This window comes from Genypterus blacodes, unplaced genomic scaffold (genome assembly GCF_046128005.1).
Source record: "Genypterus blacodes isolate CSIRO-AG114 ecotype Tasmania unplaced genomic scaffold, CSIRO-AGI_Gbla_v1 ptg000215l_1, whole genome shotgun sequence".
NCBI lineage: Eukaryota > Metazoa > Chordata > Actinopteri > Ophidiiformes > Ophidiidae > Genypterus > Genypterus blacodes.
The window spans coordinates 122701-141127 of record NW_027467014.1 but is presented as its reverse complement, the minus strand read 5'-3'; the positions used below and the strand labels follow the sequence as shown (position 1 = coordinate 141127).

The window sequence follows — 18427 nt, the reverse complement described above, 5'->3', positions numbered from 1 at the left end:
TGATTGTCTCACTGTGCTTCATATGTGAGGGCGAAATTAAATAAATCCAAAGAGGAAAATAAAAAATCAGGGAATGCCAAGAAAGGCCCTGAGAAAATAAACGCTGACGCAGGATTTTAACGGCGATTCTCGTAACGTCGCTTGAGGCTGAATATGATCGAAACCCTGTCCTGTGCGTCCACCTTCATACTGACATCAATGTTGTGTAGAGAGTTAGTGCAGTCAAACAGAAACGTTCTTCTTTGTCACCCCAGATAAGGAACGTGCCTCTGTGTGTGTGTGTGTGTGTGTGTGTGTGTGTGTGTGTGTGTGTGTGTGTGTGTGTGTGTGTGTGTGTGTGTGTGTGCGTGTGTGTGTATGAGGTGGTCCACGGTCTCTTCTCTGTCCTCATATCCTTCTCACAAAAACGTCACGTCCTCCTGCGACTGTACCCAGCGCCAGTGTGCGTCGTACTCCAGGCGCACTTTGCCGTTCATTTTACACATCTCCCTGTCGATCTTTCCGTTTTTGTAGCTCTTGTGTTTAGGACTCAGTCCACTTGTGTCCAGTTTCTCGCTGTGGTGGGGTCGTGTCGCGTCAGCGCTGCCCTGCTTTGGTTTCTCCAGGACGCCGTTGGCTTTAACAGCCTGCGTCTGCGTGCTGTCTTTAGGAATTAGACTCCCCTTGCACGCTTCTGCAGCCTTGGTCCAGATGGGTGCGTCTTCATTGGGGCCCTCAGATTTGGCTTTGGGAGAGGATTTCCCAGTGATCCCAAGACCACTTCTCAATTTTACGTCATTCCCCACGACTGCTCCATTCCCGTTCGCCCCCACCTGATTCCCAATTCCAGGTGCAGACTTAGCCCCCGCGACCGCAGAGCCTCCCCCCGTCCGCCCTCCACCAGCTGCCTCTGATGCTGGTACGGAGGAGCAGACGACCGACTCGGAGCTCGAGGGGCATCCATACTCGTCCAAGTCGTCCGCCAGGGTGTCTAAGTAGCTACCGATGGAGATGTTATCCAGTTTGTCGTTGGGGTCCTGCAGGCTGCTCCAGGAGCCCCTCCAGGAGGTGTCGGGCCCCTCACCTAGGCTGTACTGACTGCTGGTCAGGCTGCTGCAGCGACTGGTCAGCGTGCTGCGCTCCTCCAGCAGCCACTTCACTGCCTCAATGCCCTCATGGACAGCAAGCAACTGCTGCAAGATCTTTACGTCCACCGACCTGAGGTGGGCCTGTGGAGAAACACAGGACACTTTTAATGTATTTTCTGACTGTTGTCTTAAGAGTTTGCAGTTTAGAGTAGAAGGAAACAAAAAGGTTATGTTGGAGTCAGACACAGAGTTTTAGGTACCATAGCAACTCTGCAGACAAAGTGTAAGAAGTGGAGAGATCTAAACATCTCTTAATGGATAGGCTCCATCATACCTTAAAGAGCTCATAGTACCCTATTACACCACTAGAACACGACACTTCCAGAATGCAAGCCTATTTGTGGTTCCTAGTATCTCTTAAAGTAGGACGGGAGGCAGAGCCTTCAGTAATCAAGCTCCTCTCTTGTGGAACTATCTTCCATCTGGTCTGTGGGACACCTCTCTTCGTTTAAGAGGCTAAAAACTTTATTTTTTGATAAAGCTTACAGTAGGGCTGGCCAGGCTTGCCTTGGACAAGCCCCTAGCTATGCTGCAATAGGTTTAGACTGCTGGGGGACTGATGATGATGCACTGGGCTCCTCTCTGTGCATATCCAAGTATCATTACTACATTTTCACTAACTTTACTTCTTCCCCGGAGATTTCTGTGCCCTCTCGTCTCACAGGTTCTTGGGGAAGCCTATCCTGGAGAGATGAAGACTCTGTACTGCTATTTGTTTTATTATCATCAGTCACATTACCATTGGTACTTCTGTTATTGTTGCTGTGCCTCTCGGTTTGTCTCTCTCCTTTCTCCTATTAAAGGGGAGTTTTTCCTTGCCGCTGTTGCCAAGTGCTTGCTCATAGGGGAATGTTAATTTTCTTTAAATGCTCTGTGTTAAGAAGGAAGATTCAGAATGCAGTAGGGTTCAGAATGCACTAGTTAAGGAACTTCACTTCAGCCATCACAAAATAATGTATTTATTTAGATTCAATAAATTGCACAAAACATAAAGGGGGAGGGGAGATTCAATAAATTGCACAAAACATAAAGGGGGAGGGGGAACAAACACACATGGGTTGTGAATCAGCACTGCCACCTGACTGAAAGGGTGAGCAGGGTTGTAATAGGGGGTGAACAGGTGAACTCAATCAGGTAAATTAGGAGTAAACAAAAAGAACCAATCAGTGTTGAGGAAAGGATAGGAAAGGAAGGAAAAAGGAAGTGAGGTAAGTGAGGAAGGAAAATAGGAATCTTTACTGTACTCTGTATGTGAAGTGCCCTGCAATAATTTAAGTTTACTGTGGAGATTACCAAAGCCATAACGCTCTGCATGTTGAAGAGCAAGGGAGCAGGAGAGAACACAGGAGGAGAAGGAGGTTTAGAAGCACATTACTGAGGGAGGATGGATGATGGGGAAGATGAAGAAGCATCTTGGATCAGTGTATAAAAATACGGCAGATTAACTTAAAATAGATTAACGGCAATATAAGCAAAACCAAAACAGTAGGAGAAGCTGTGGGGATCTGAACATGATTCAATGGAAAGTCTGACACATTAGAAAAGTAGATGGAGAGAGAAGCTTCACACTGGCTCTTCAACGACACCACACGAGGTGCAAACTACCATACGGGCTCATTTAGGAGACATCTCATAAACAAATAAAGTCTTCATTAATCAAAGAAATCGTGTGTGAAGAGGGTGAATGAGAGGGAAACGTTTCGAGCGCAGTCATGGAAAATTCCTCCCGAGAATGCATCAGCAGAGCTCTTTGGTGCAGTACAGAGAGGTGATGAACTGCACCAATGTTCATCTCTCTCTCCCTCCCTCTGTCTCTCTCCCCCCATTATCTCAACACCCACTCAATTTCTCTCCAACCAGCTATTCTGTCTCCATATTGTGAAATCATATATGCTCTATTATGAACATCATACACTGCATATTTTGTCACACTAAGATGGTTATGAGCTGGATGGAGATGGATAAGATGATACATTTTAAACATGTTTGGCTCTCAGATTTCACGCAGGATGGAGGTTTTGTGTGGACGAGTCAGTAATATATCACAATGGAAGGACACACAAGTCAAAGCCCTGCTAGCAGTAAAGCTAGAAGGTTTTATTGTGAAGGTTCTTGCCAGTGTTACATTATGGGATTCCCAAAATTGGAATCCCAGTTTCTACCCAATGGTGTGGAAAAATTAGGTTTTGGAAACATTAACGTTTTGAATGAAAAATTACCTAAACATGACATATGAAGATATTTGTTTTAAAGGTTGTTCTTTTCCAAATTAAGTGATTTGTATTCTTCCAGTTTCCACATTCTAAAACTCTTAATATCTTTACATGTACGCACACATACCCAGCTGCACTATTTTATGTTCTTTCCGTTGAACTCGGCTGTCTTAACTGCAGTACTTTAGCGAAATGTATGAAATAATTTTTTTTACAACAGTGGCTAAGTGTTATTGACAATCTGGACCCTTTGTGTTTCTCATATTTCCTGTTCGGGCTCTTATGACCCCACAGGTCGTGTCAATAAAAGAGTGGAGAGGAATGTATTGATTCTTCCTTCCATCAGGCTCATCGTGTCTCCGTCCTGCATAATGTAAAGAGTCGGAGTGATGCATCGGTGTGGAGTTTGTAGTTGTACAGTTTTGTGTTATGAGCCATCAATAATTGTCAAATCAATTGAACAAAAACACTTCCTGTTGTCGTGTTTAAAGAGGATCACTGTTCTGGAACTCAAAACACTACAACAAGGGAAATACACATTGACTCTCTTTTATCCTTCACTGCATCCACACAGTACAAGATCTTAGGTCATATTCAGCCCTCACAGTGAGTCAGGTTCTGGTATTAGTTTTTATTAGCTCATATCAGTTTTTATTCCAACATTTTGATGTCATGGATATTGAAAAGTCGTTTTGGCTCTCATGTTCTCCACTGCTACTCAACCTTCTCTTTTAGCTCAAACACCATTTCACCATCTTTTACTGTATTTTCTACAGGGAGGGTTACAATTCTACCCCTCACACACACACACACACACACACACACACACACACACACACACACACACACACACACACACACACACACACACAGGGGCATAAATCAGCTCCTCAGATCTGCTCTCTACGGAGACAAAAACCCAGCGGCCACCCAGAACAGGAGATGAGGCAGAAAATTGGAGCTTTTACACAGTTCAGCTTATTTATAAGGGGAACAAAGCATGAAGGTCCTGGTCTACGTGGTGCCGATCTGCTGATGCTAGAGTCGCACTTTACGCTCTGCTACAAACTAATTACGCCGTCTGAATGAGATTAAAGACCAAGATAAAAAAAGGAAATGGGAGATGAACAGAAAATGTAAGTTTAAGTCAAAGGTTTTGTTTTCTTTAGGATATAAATATGTGGGAATGTGAGAAATAGTGGCTCTTAAAGAACTTCAGCAGTGCTTAGACTGGAAACCCCAAAATTCATGCCACCCACATCATCACCACACAAGCAAACAGAGGCTCTGTGACTTACAAATACAATATCACAGAGACAAATGTCAAGTTACATAAGTGATAAATATTCCTGTTTATTTTGTTCTAAAATGTTTTGGGGTTTCTTTGCTGAATATCTTTGCCGGAGAAAGCATTTGACATGACTTGAACATGCAGTTAAGAAACATTTTGGAGATTTGAGAGTTTTTATACGCCGAGAGGGGGAGAAAAGAAAAAAGAGGGCAAAAAACATGAATGGGAACATGGATATGTGATACACATGTGAATGAGGTGCAGAAGGAGACAAAGCAACTGTGACAAATGAAATGAAGCTGAATGAATTTGTACTTTTCATCATTTCCCATGTTAGATCGTTGCTACCATGTAAAGAATCATCTCAGGTTTGTAATCATCAAATATGGAAGATATGGACAAACACAAATTGGTAAATATATCATTCTAATCCTAAGAGGAGAAACACATCACGAAACCTTCAAAGATAATCAGCTCTTGTTCTGCCTTCCACTAAACTCTAAACTCTTTACATTCCAGCCTCCTTCTTTGAACCGTCCGATGGAAGAAGACCTAAAGAAAACTGACGTCAAAGTTAGCGGTTTGTGTAATGAAGGTTTATGAGAACATATGTTGTCATGAAAACACGTCTAACGTCCATATGAAGTGGCCTTGCAGCAGTTTATGTACATCCTTAGGAGCTGCTTGTAGAACTCCAAAGCTCGCCACATATCCATGTTTTTCCAATCCGAGGCTATGGAACGCGTTCAGCACGGAGGCGGTAATGAGCAACTCAGAACGTCTGACTAACAATCAAAGACCAAATGAGACGACAGATCTGCCAGGTGCTTCAAATTGTTTAATTATGCTTCTGAAATAGAACTACAACAGCTAGAATCAAGTCTACACAGTGCAACAAGCAGCCTGAGCCGTCTGCTCACAGGACAAATCTACTGTCACCACCACAAGAGGGAACAAAGAGATTCAGCCTCAAGCAAACATTAGTCCTCCTATAAACACTAGGCTGTCAAATGCTGTTTTGCTCACTAAAAGCTTGGATATTGACCAAATAGTGTAGTGTGTGTGTCCTGGCATCCTTCTGGGTGGGGTTCAGGTCTGAGGTCTGGACTGGCACAGACTGGCTGCCTAATGAGGACGCTAGTAAAAGCAGTTCTGGCTGTCAGCGCTGAGGTGGCATGATGCTAACAAAGCTGTGTGTGCGTGCATGTGTGTGTGTGTGTGCTGCTAATGCAGCTATGTCTAAAAATAAAAATCCACAATTGTTGCTTTCACACCACTGTTTTTATGAGTTTTAGTACAAGTAAAACTTGCGGCCCGTTGTTTTTCAAGACATTCCTTTGCTAATCCTTAACACCTGAGCTAATTACGAATAAAGAAGGAACATATGAGGTATATGAGATGTTCTCTCTGCTCCTCTGAGGTCCAAACCTCATATTTTCTGCCTTATTAGCGAATCAAAACAAGGATCAATATGATGGATGGAACATAGCCAGTGTGGGAGAGAACTGTCAGAGCTGTAGAGTAGAAGTATTAGTTCTATTTATAACACAATGCGGGGATGTGTGTGACATACAAATGAGTCATAAATGGGTTTTGTTGTGTGAACCTAACGCTAGCTAGATATGAGGTGCTGAGGCTAGCTAGCAGCTCCCGCATGTGTCCATGGTGGAGCAGCCAAACTTAAGCTAATGTCATCAAAGTCTGGACCTGCTAACAAGAAAGAGACAATGTGCATAACTGTTTCCCCCTTTAACCCGCAGCTAACGTCCTAAAGCACATACGCATTTGAAGACTTAAGCGCCATAAATCATCTTGTTCCATTTTTGTGCCGAATTTCAGTGTTCCAACTCAGTCAGAAGTCCAACTGCCCCCTGGTTGATCCGTTTTGTTTCTGGAGAGCTAATTATTCCGCTTTGTACATGTCACACTACAACACAGAGGTCTGCTCGTCCTGTGCACAAGTCCATTGTGGTGTTTTGCTTGGATTGTACGCTTGGGTTTCAGGTATCCGATGTGGGCCATATTACTCAGATTTATGTCACTGTTTTCACTCAGTTTGACTAAGATGTATGAACAGAACGATGTCAGACCCCAAAAACGGGTCAGAACCGCATCCAGCAACTTCATACACACTAAGAATGATTCCGTAATGGTCAGCGAGGTTGTTTCTTTGCTATTGTAGTTATTCGGTCATCGTTTTAATTTTGGACGTCTGTCGGATTGTAGTTTACTTTGGAGGAAAGTCTGGCTGAGGAAATCTGATTTTCCTGACAGAGGAAATTGTGGCTTGAAAGGTTTTGGGTGAGTTTGGATCACAGCTGAACGGGCTCAAGCTGCTCAGTCTCACCTGCTTTCACCTTCTCTTTGTGTTTTTACAGGCGATGAAACACAATCATCACATCTGTCATGGAGGGAGACATTGTTATATACACTCCATGCTACTGCGCTAGTGTGTCGGGTCGCTGCTAGCTCTCTCTGCGTGCTTCTCCCAGTCTGGATCAAAATTCTCTGGTTTTCAAAAACACAACGCTGAGTTTAGAAACATGTGAATGAGGGAAACGTTTGTGGTCGAAACTGTCTCTTGCCCTACAGGTGATGGAAGAGGCTCCATCCCCCCAAATGATTCCACAGGATAAGAGGGAAATGAACCGTTATGTGGCTCACTGGGTTCCATCTGTCAGGTGACAATGCCAACGTCCTCTAATATTGTGAAAAAAGCAAATACATTTCAGCTGAATATGAACGACAAGGTGACACAACCAAAACACCGGAACTACAACTACATATGTGAAAAGAAAAAGAGCCTCATCTATATTTAGGCATTTTGATCACAAGATGAGCACAGACAGAGAGACAGAGAGACAGACAGACAGACAGACAGACAGAGATGTAACTTGCTGGGGGCAGATTCATGGTGCAGAAGCAGATTGGTCCGTAGAAGGGAAACAGTTTCCCAATGTCACACAGCCAACAACAGGCTGTTGAGGACAGACTGCTGAATCATTGCCAGCAGGGACAGCACAGACACACACACACACACACATGCTCGTATACACCAGCCAAACAAACACCTGTCTATGGACACACAGTCTCCGTCTCTGTCTCCTCCTGTCCCTCGTGTCCTCTGCTGTTGCTGTCTGTCATGTCACCTTTCTTATCTAACTCCTGCCCTCTGCAGATGCTCGCCGTCCTTGCAGATTCCCTCCAGGCTCAATCGCACAGTTTAGACACAATCCCCTACTTTTGATTCTAACAAAATATGACTTCATGCAGGTTTAAAATGCTCCCGTGAGTAATTGCTCCAAGTTCCACTCCAGATTCATCACAACGAGACGTTGGGGGAGACGTAGAGACTACAGGAGCTGCAGTCTGAGCTCAGCTTGAAAACTATTTATTCAGGCAAACAGAGGATGAACACATTAGGCAACAGGGGATGCAAAAGGAAGGAGGCAACATTAAAACTGCTGCCATGGAGATGAACACTAATACGAAGACTATTAATAACTGCGGTTATCTGCCCTCAGTGATGCTGTGTAATGGTCTCTACCTCGCCAAGCCATGAATTTGAAGTGTGTGTGAGTGTGTGTGTGTGTGTGTGTGTGTGTGTGTGTGTGTGTGTGTGTGTGTGTGTGTGTGTAGCCATATGTCAGCTCAAAAGATCACACCACAAGCCATTTCATTAATAAAGTTCTCTCATCTCACCAGATCACTTCCTGTTTCTTTGACACAGTGAAATATAGACGTTCAAAATAAATGATTGATGCCTGAACGTTTCACACAGTCTCACCTGCCTGGTAAAGCTTCACGAGTCAACTATGTGCTCTGTTATCAAAGGTGTTTCTGCACCTGTGTGTGGACGATCAGGTACATCCCGGTTTGAATGTGATGTTGAATCAGTGAACTGTTCGCTTCAAGCATCAGCATTTTTCAGCAGAAAAAGGCAGACGGGTAGAGGAAGAGAAGCAGACACACAGACTCACCTTCACCCTGCTGTGAGGGCGCAGACACATCCAGAGAAGCAACAGCCTCATAAAGAACACAAGGGCGTACACGCACAAACACAGCGTGTGTGTGTGTTTAACTGCTTATCCGTGTACGAGTACGAGTGAAAGAGCTCAGCAGGAGAAAGTAAACGTGAACAATGTGTGATGGTTACTGACAGATCACCAGATTAAGCCTGTGTGACTGTTTGTTCTTGTTAGGAAGTGACCATGCTTTCAGAACACAGACTAGGACCTTTGCCATCTTTGAAATCACCATTTGGAAATCGGCTATACCAACTTTGTCTGCACTAAAAGTCAACTTCCAAACAAAGCAGGCAACTGATGATACAACTTTCCCTAGAAATGGTCAAACTGCTTTGCTGGATCGGAGGTAATACGTGTTTATTCTGACACACTGTTTAAATTCTTAGTAGAGTCACTGTGGTTTAAGTTTACATGAAGGGAAATGCACCCTGTTAGTCCAATTCTACATTATTATAATTATAATTCTGACTGAGTACAAAATGTCCAACATTAATGTGAAATCTTCCATGATTAGTCTAAATGTGACGCCACATGAGCGCCTGATGTGTTCTGGCGCTGTATCTTTGTGGGTGCAGACGTTCAGCGCTTGGCGTGAGCGAGACCACTGTTAAACGCATCACCACTCTATAAATTTAACTGCATTTGCTCGCCCCCATTAGAAAAACACCGAGGACTCTTTTTCAGGACTCTGCAGACTCTGAGGCTCGGGTGGATTTGTAAACGTGTGACCCAACTGATCATATGTTTTGGATGTATTATAGTAGGCGACGAGTGTGAGATTGCATAGTTTGAGAGGTCGGTTGTAATGACGCATGTGGTCCGTGTCTAAACCACACACTGGGTGCACGCCTGCATCGACCACAGGAATGTATGACATATGTGAACAGACGCAACGGGGGGGGGGATTTCTCAGAGATTCTTCATCACTTTCAAAGCTCAACTAGTCCCACTGGTGATAAACGTAGAAGCAGAAACTACTTTCATTCAAAATGATTACAATGTATCAATGGAATTTTCCTGTGAATATTGTAGTGATTTATAGTTTTACCCATCAAACAATACATGGAGAGTGAATCCCCGTCTGTGGATGCTAATCTCATTTCCTAGCAACCAGAGCGGTCAGCAGCTGTTGGCATGGTGAGGAGGAGTTAGAAATACAGTACGAGGTGCATAGAAGGTGCTGTAGTATTTCATCACTTCAAATTACAAACATCACTGACTCCTCTCCTTACGTAACATCTGTTTAGTGACCATATCAATCCAAGACGGAATCCAGTGATGGAACAACAAATCAGACTGATTGTGACCCATAGATGGAAGATTAAAATAAGAAAATGTACACTATTCTTACAACAAAAATCTATTACAATCCAACTGAAAAATGAAGCTGGATCCATAAATATCATAATGGAACTATCAGATTCTACAACACTGCTGTGACCTCTATCCATCTCATATTCTACTAAATAAAATCAGACATTACAACAATAAATGACAATAAAGTGACTGTTTGCTGACATTGAAGGTATCTAAGCAGCTACAGGTTAATGTTGTATGAGCACAAACCCACAAGCAGAATGTGACCAGTGACCAGCAGCTGCCAAACAAAAACAACATTGTAGGAATCCTTTATAGTTAACTGTTGCTTCATCAATAAAATCTTCAAAGTCAAATAAATAATGAAATAAATGTCCTGTGTATCTGCGAGGGGCTTTGATGAAGCTGCTTTGGAGTGATTGATGACGATGATCATGATGAAAATGATATACATAAAGATGATGAAAATGATCATGATGATGATCATTTTTGATGATGATAATGATCACATGATCACAATGATCACATTTTGCAACCCTAACCCTAACCTGGTGCACATACAGTGGAGAGTCCTGGCATGTTGAATTAATTAATACGTAGATGAAAGTGGATCACATTCATATGTTGCTTAGACTGAACCAACTGTAGCCAGGGGATTTGTACTAATTGGCAATTAGTTAGTTATTGTTAAATGTGAAAAATTACATGCAAACATCTCCTCCTCTGCTTAGAGTGGATGAAACTTTAAAGGAAGAACTGAAAACAAAGTTGATAGCTTAAATGTTTTCTTATGATTAATCTTAACTATGTGTTGTAGTATTTTGGTTTTGTTTCATTACTAAAATGGTTATGAGCGTATGACTTTATGAGGACTGAAGGATATTGATCATATCAGAGCTATCTTGGCATCACCTCAGTCAAACATAATCAAACGTGATCCCTTTGGTTTGTTATGATATCATTCAAAATCGATCATGTGGTTTGGCTCATCTGGGAAACGGAATCAGCCACACAGCGTATCGATCTGTGCCGTTATTAACACACACACACACGCACACGCGCACTCAATCTCTCTCTTTCGCTCTCTCTCTCTCTCTCTCACACACACACACACACACACACGCACGCACAAACGAGTAGAGCAGACTTACCATCTCAACCTTTAATTTCCTGATCTTGTCGTCCAAACTCTTCCTCCCGGGGTCCTTGTGAATGACGTCATGCACGGTGGTCGACTTGGCGTCTCCCCGGAGAGCGGACGCGTCCTCCCGCATCCACCTGAGCAAACCCTCAGGGGTCTTCCGGCCGATCTTCATCTCTATGTCTTTCAGGTCCGGGATGGTGTCGGCTGCGGCGGCGGCGGTGCCTTCATCCATGGCGTTGTCGCGTGTGTGTGTGCGTGTGTGTGATTAGGTGCTCTGCTTTGCCGTCACGCTGCGTGTGTCTCTCCCTGTGGAAGTGTTTGCATCCTCTGCGCCTCCAGCTGAGTTGCTCTGCGCCAGGGGAGGAAAACAATCAGACAGCGGCAACACAACAGCCTCTGTCCGGCCAAACACACACCGCTCCCACAGAAAGACTCGCTTATTATTTTACCTGCATCATCACTTTACAACCACAGTTTCATATGTGGTAAACAAACTAATGCGCCCATCAAGTGAAAGCAGAAAAAAACGCCTTATTTGTTAATTTTCCTTATTTAGTTCCTTTTAAAGATAAGATTCCGGTCTGGTCTCCGGTGTCCGGTCTCCCCCGGGCCGGTGCGCTCTGCTGTGCGGAGTTATGGAGCCTCACGCTGGGCTACATGGCGCAGATTCCACCTGCATGATGACAGCGAGCACCAGCAGCAACCGCAGAACGGGAGCCGATACACAAGAGCGTCAAGCCCGAGAGGAGAGCGACAGCTAACAGTTTCCGGGAGTCTTTTCAAAATAAAAAATAAAACGGCGTAGGACGGAAGACGGTACTGATCGTAACCTGTCAAAGTTAAACCAAAGCATGTTTGAATATGCAGGAATTCTTTCCCATTCCAGCCAGGACACATAGCTCAATCATGACTTTGTATGTTATGAATCAAAGTGAAAAATATGATAGCTCCACCCAGGCTGAGTAGTCTCCCAATGATGTAATTAAAGAGGTTGATGATCGACCCTCCCCCCAACGACAAACCAACCAACTTTTGATTCTATCATGTCTGGGTCCAAAGTTATTGACATATTGTCACTGTAGTTGATGTGTTGGGTTTTGCAGGAGTGGTGGCTTGATGTGTTTACAATTATTGGTTACAGTAAATTGATCAATTTAAGAGATTTTTGAAGAATGACCCATGCCCACTCAACTTTGATTAACCTGATGGTGTGCACATACAGGTGAGTCACTCTCCCATATGCTCTCCTATGAAATTCACTGTCACCCTGTGCAGAGATAAGGATGGAACCGGACCTCTTAGCATCACCAGTACAGCTAATGTGTGAGGTGTCTGAGGCACAACTGGGCTTATTTGGTAAAGTGTACCAGTTCCGGTGGAAGTCAATAGGAACAAGCAGCGAGAAGTCCTAATATCCTGAGCAATACTGTGGATTGGTGTTACACACTGCCGCTTTTGTTGTAACAAAGGTATTAATGACTGAGGGGATTTTCCAAATAATGAGGCATGCCTGTGATCCTTTGTATTCCATGTCACATCTTGTGAGGGGCCCCCAAAGTCCCACATATGCTCCTTTATGTATATGGTGAGATGGAATTTAGAGAATTTTGTTGCATGGTTGCCATTCCTGTTATCTTTATTACGCCAACTTAAAATTTGAAATATTTAGGACAAAATATGGCTCAGACACAATCATCCATCCACAATCCATCCATCATTCTCTCCGACACCCAAACAATAGATTTAAAAGTAGGTTAAAAACGGGTTATCAGTGTATGAAACATAATCCCTATATCTAAAAAGGACTAACACTAAACCCACAGGGATTATTTAGAGTTGGCGTTTGAACAATAATATATATTTATAAATGTCTAAATTGGAACCTTTAAAGGGAAAAAAGCTTGTTGACATTCTATGCACAGCTGGGAGAAGTAAAGCATCTGGAATCACAATGTTGCTTTCAGTCCGATTTTGTGGTGAAGAATTCTTGCCATAGCAACGGTTGTTGAGGAGAGAATTTATCAGTTTTTGTGCTTAACCCACATAGTACAAGTAGGAGAAGCTGCCCACTCAGAGGAAACCCTCCAGTAACACACATTACGCAACACAATCTGATAGCGCGTCCATCATCGCAAGCAGCACAGCGGCTCAGTGGCTGTTAGTGTTCAAAGCCTACTCGTGCCTCCTGTGTGTGTGCATGATGTGTGTGTCTGTTCAGGTTCTCACAGGTGTCCTCTGGGTGCCCACGCTAAGAGACATGCCTGTTTGCTGTTACATTGTCTCGGTCAATGATTCAGATTTGAAGTTTGTTCTTGGGCGTTGCTCTGTAAAAATGCACAATGCTTGTAAAAAGAGGGCAAAAGATCAAACACAAAGGATGAATTCAATGATGGTCAAAGTGCAGCTTCACATTGAGGCGTTAACCGTGGAAGATGCGTCAAAGTGCCGGTTTGCACTGAGGTATATACGGCTTTAAACAGTGATAACGTAAAACAATGTAAAAACAATCTCCCTACCTACCTACATCTACTTACAATATGAAGATAAGTATGATAAGACACTATCTTACTTACAAAAAGTCTAATTTCGTTTTAAATTACTTACAGTATATATGCCACAGACAAATCAACACTAAATCTGTAATTACTAATCTCTATAATTGATAAAAGTGCGCCCTCTGGTGGAAGAATAAGAATAGAAGTGTAACAGATAATTTATGGAATGAAAATAACTTATCTGCTCTCATCTAGTGTCGTTCGGGTTCATTGGTTTATCTGTACTGCAAATCAAAATTGTGCTCTCCGCCTCTTAAATCAAAAGTGATAATATGTTATCGAAGGAGTGATTGATGTCAGCGTTGCCACAGTTACGCTGAGCCTGATGGATGACATATTTGCGTTGGGTACAGCTGATACAAGCTCAAGACAAAAGTTATTGGATTATGTCGTAATTACTTTTAAATGACTTTTCTAGAGGTCACGCAAAAGGTCACAGGACTGCAGCAGGCCAACACAGCAGACAGTGGAATATGTTCAAGAATTTTAAGGGCAGCAATCAGTCGAGTGTGTGACAGAGAGAATGTGACAGAGGAAAAAGTGGAACAAATGAAGACAGGAAGATGCAGCTCTGAGCGATCCAACCTTCAAACTGGATTCCACTCCCCTGCTGCTCACGAGCCAAACCTGTTCTTCCTGTCCGCACTTGGATGACTGCAGCGGGCGGATTATAGCAAAGTGGATTGAATTGTTGGCTGAAGAGGTGCTTTTTGTTTTGCTCTCCCATCAGAATGTATATTGTACTATTTAAACCGGGCAGTTGTGTAGGTAAGACCTTGATTCTATTTTTGCTGTGTCTTACAGCATCATTGTAAAGAAAAGGTGTGGGGGGAGGAGGAGGAGGAAGAGGCCATGGAGGCAGGCGCAGAGGACATCGAGTCCCTCATGGAGGACATGGAATACATCCCAGGACTCTTCCACCTCAACCTCAACCTCAACTGCGATCCCGTCGGGTCAGGGGAGCTGCGGCGCCGGGACACCTACCTAAAGCGGGAGAGCCTGCAGGCCGAGCTGGAGGCTGAAGCAGGAAACCAACAGTACGCCGTCCGGAACCTTCTGGGTCTCCTGGCCTTCAACCTCGACCAGCTGGACACAGCTGAGGAAACCTTCAGGTAAGGGTTCACTCTCGTTCACTGCAGAAGAAAGGGTAATGTTCACTCAGCTGGTTGAATCACACACAAACTGCATAATGTAGAAATAGAATTTACTGTACATATTTACATTTTTTGACGTGTCTAAGATATAAATTATCGCTATAAACAAACACACAAAGAATGATTAAAGGAACTTCCAGGTTCATTGAAACAAAGAGCCCAGACTGTCACAGAGAGACGCAGTAACACTCTGCAAAGAGAGTGAGACAGGGGGCAAAGGGGATGATTACACTCTTTACCAGAAGAAAGTCACTTCCCGCAGACATATGGACAGAGTGGTCTTGATGAGACTGATAAACAGCTTAACTTTATAATAACTAGAAATGACAAAGAAGTACAAAATATCTGTCTTCACCTCCTGTACAAATAAGTGTTTTTTGTGTTTGTTTCATTTTTGCCTGCAGTCTGTTTTTGCTGCTAAATCAACATGTACTGAACAAACGTCTCTGTGAATGTTCAAGACTTATTAGAGAGAAAAACCAGCCCAACATGTCTTCTATGCTGTGCTGAAAGTCAGAGCTAAATAAAGCCCATAGTTTTAACATATAACCATAAGTATTCCTTCACTTGTGTATCTGGGCTTTTCAGAAGCATTTGTAAAGAAGACCCGAGGAATCTGAATGCCTGGGCCAACCTGGGCCACGTGTACGATAAGCTGGGGAGAGAGCAGGACTCGGGGGACTGTGTGGACAAAGTGTCCCAGCTCATGGGCTTAGAAGCTGGGGGGAACTTTCAGGAGGAGTCCAGGCTCCTGGCTGCTCGCTGCCTGGCCGAGCAGGCTTACGTTTACCCCTACGATGTGGAGCTGGAGGGCGAGGATGACCTGAGAGAGAGACTGACCTCATCGCTGACCCTGTACAACAAAGCCCTGGACTATGGGAGGGATCTGGTGAGGTGGAAACTTAAAACTGGGAACTTAAACTCTGATTCAAAGATAGAGGGAAGAATGTAGAGGTGCAGAGTGGAATATGAATGGATTGTGACTGTAAATGTTATTCTGACCTTCTGGTTCCAAGCTTTTTTATGATTACGTCATTATGTCACCAATCATTCCAATTCATCTTCTGATCAATGACAACTTTCCCTTGCAAATTCTTCATATTCAAAATATGTTTCAACTCTTAGATGAACAATGAACCTGAATACAAAAGTCACCACAAAATGGTTATAAAACTACTGTCACTTCCTGTGTGAACATTCTGGTATAAAAACAATGTAACAGTGCTCATAAGTCCTTATATTCTGTGTGTGTAAAAGGTCATATCACTATTTTCCAGATAACCAAAGAGGAAAAACTCAGCTGGTATTTTAAAATGGCGACCGTCTGCCTAAGGTAAACACCGACGAACCTCTGCATTACTTCGATATGAACACAGTTACACGTGCATGTGCAGTGACCAGGCTGTTCTTCTGTCCCTGCAGAATGGACGACATATTAATGTCCAAAACAGGATCTGAATACTCTCGACAGTCTCACTACAACAAAGGCCTGAAGCTCCTGACAGAGACGCTCAAATCAGAGAAGACACAGTATAAAGGTACAAAGGACACTCCAGTATGAAGACATCTGCTCTGGTTCAGGGGTTGCATTCACTTGACCCCCCCCCCCTCTCTCTCAGCTCTGGCTTGGTGTTACGTTGGCATCATGCTGGAGAGGAAGGAGGAATTCACCACGGTGCCCATGTCTGTGCATGACTGTGGCTACTCGGGCTCTGACCCTCTGTCCTGCTACGGAACTGTAAGTTAACACACAATAGGAACGATATCCTCCCTGATACTCACTAAGAAGGTTGTCAATCTAAATCAAACTCACATTGATTGTATCTCCAGGCCATAAAATTGGCGAGTGATGACGCGTTCACCCTGAACCGTCTGGCCAAGCTGTTCTTCCTGCTGGGCAAACACGAGATGGCCACCGGGATCTGCAACATGGCTCTCAACGTGCTGCCAGACGCCGAGCTCAACTGGCAGGCTTACTGCACCCTCGCCAAAGTATTACAGCCTTAATTACGCTACAATACAAGTAAATTTGTGCGTGTACAGTATTTGGTAGCAACGTATACTACAAATTGTGTGATTATGTTCCTTTTAGATCAACACGATGTGTTACGTCAGGGACCTGGAGAAGGCAAAAGTGGGAGAAGGTGGAATTCCAGACCGGCAGAAGTTAATGGAGGCCAGAAAAGATCTGGACAAGGTCCTGGCTGTGCGTCCGTGCCTGTGGACTCACTTAGACATGGCGCAGGTAAAGCCTTGTTTGTTTTAGCTTTGCAAACTGTATTTGAATTGTTGAGTTTCCATGTCGAACAAAGTGAGAGGGTATAAGCCAAGTCTTCCCGTTCAGGTGTTCTACTACATGGGTGTGGATGCCGTGCAGGAGAGCCTCTTGGTGGATGAGGGAGCAGTGAATCAGGCCCTGGTGAGCCTCTCTAAGGCCCTGCAGGTCGAGCCGGGTGAGACCCTGCCAGACCTCCATGTGCTCAGAGGACGATGTCTCCTCCTGAAGGGTGAGGAGCAGAACGCAGCAGACTGCTTCAAACGGGCCCTGGAGCTTCAGAGACCGGGGGACACGGACACCACGGCCCTCCGGTGCCTCCTGCAGGCCCTGCTGGCTCTGTTCGTACAGGGAGGCCCCGACCCGATGCCCGCCATCACGCAGATGGAGGAGTGGGTGCAGAAGGCAGAGGAGCGCTACCCCAAGGACACAGTGAAGGCTGAGCTGAGGTGGCTATACAGGACGCACACGGCCGAGGTCACAGACTTATCCAAGGCTCTGATCAGGACGGGCAGGCTGGACCTTGTGAGAAGGCTCCTGCAAACTGTGCAACCCAAACCGCAGACCAAGAAGAGGCCAATGATTCGCTCTTTCTCAGTATCTTGAAGCTTCATGAACACAGATTTCACAGATTGAAGTGTCCATCTTTCAATCTTCTTGTTAAGTTATGAAGCTCTATTTTTAAGAAGGCTGGGTGCACTTTTCAAAACTGAGGAATGATTCTTCTTTATATAAAGTACATTGTAGTTCACCCTGTATAGTTCTTGCCCTTCTCCTTTGACTCCAAGTACAGTTAATAAAGCAAAGACTCTCAACACTTTGTAGAGCAGATTGAATAGAACAGACACCTGAACAGTGTTTGGCAGGTAAATCAAATGTACATAAAAAGTTAAAGTAAAACAGCTTACAGTTATTAAACAGCTCACATAAGCCGAGCTCAGTTTAAACTTTATGTTCATAAACTCTCTCAGTCGTCTCTTTTTCCTGCTCTGTAATCTTCTTAACCAACAGGACAGCCCATACATTAACATGTACCACAGGGTACAACCAAACACTCCACTCACACACCCATAGCTCCTAAAAAAACAACACATAAATAAGACTTAAAGACCGATGTATAATTTTAGCTTTTTATTCTTTGCCGTGTTTCATTAAATGTTTAATGCTTCTAGGTGCATTTACACAGAGAGGAAGCGACACAGTGGTGTTTGTCTCCACCTAGTGGCCATCAGTGGTTACATGACTTGGCATTATTTAAGTACAGTAGATCCAAATGACGTGAATAAATAGGTGACTACTCACAAGCTCCAGGTTTACATGGTA

At 43.9% G+C, this 18427-nt stretch overlaps 2 protein-coding genes across 2 annotated transcripts; one reads left to right on the top strand and one right to left on the bottom strand.

The window, feature by feature from the left end:
- Positions 1-270: 270 nt before the first annotated feature.
- lurap1 (leucine rich adaptor protein 1) lies at positions 271-11375 on the bottom strand. Its single transcript, XM_076170180.1, has 3 exons — positions 11128-11375; positions 874-1208; positions 271-762 (listed from the first exon to the last, which is right to left on the bottom strand). The coding sequence occupies exons 1-3, from the start codon at positions 11350-11352 to the stop codon at positions 399-401; spliced, it is 924 nt and encodes a 307-aa protein (XP_076026295.1). The 5' UTR covers positions 11353-11375; the 3' UTR covers positions 271-398.
- Positions 11376-14276: 2901 nt separating this feature from the next.
- ttc22 (tetratricopeptide repeat domain 22) lies at positions 14277-18056 on the top strand. The gene is made up of 9 exons (XM_076170139.1): positions 14277-14378; positions 14480-14787; positions 15418-15718; positions 16107-16162; positions 16252-16367; positions 16449-16567; positions 16660-16821; positions 16922-17074; positions 17174-18056. Exons 2-9 carry the CDS (start codon positions 14528-14530, stop codon positions 17708-17710), a joined length of 1704 nt encoding a protein of 567 aa, XP_076026254.1. The 5' UTR covers positions 14277-14378; positions 14480-14527; the 3' UTR covers positions 17711-18056.
- The last annotated feature ends 371 nt before the right edge of the window (positions 18057-18427 follow it).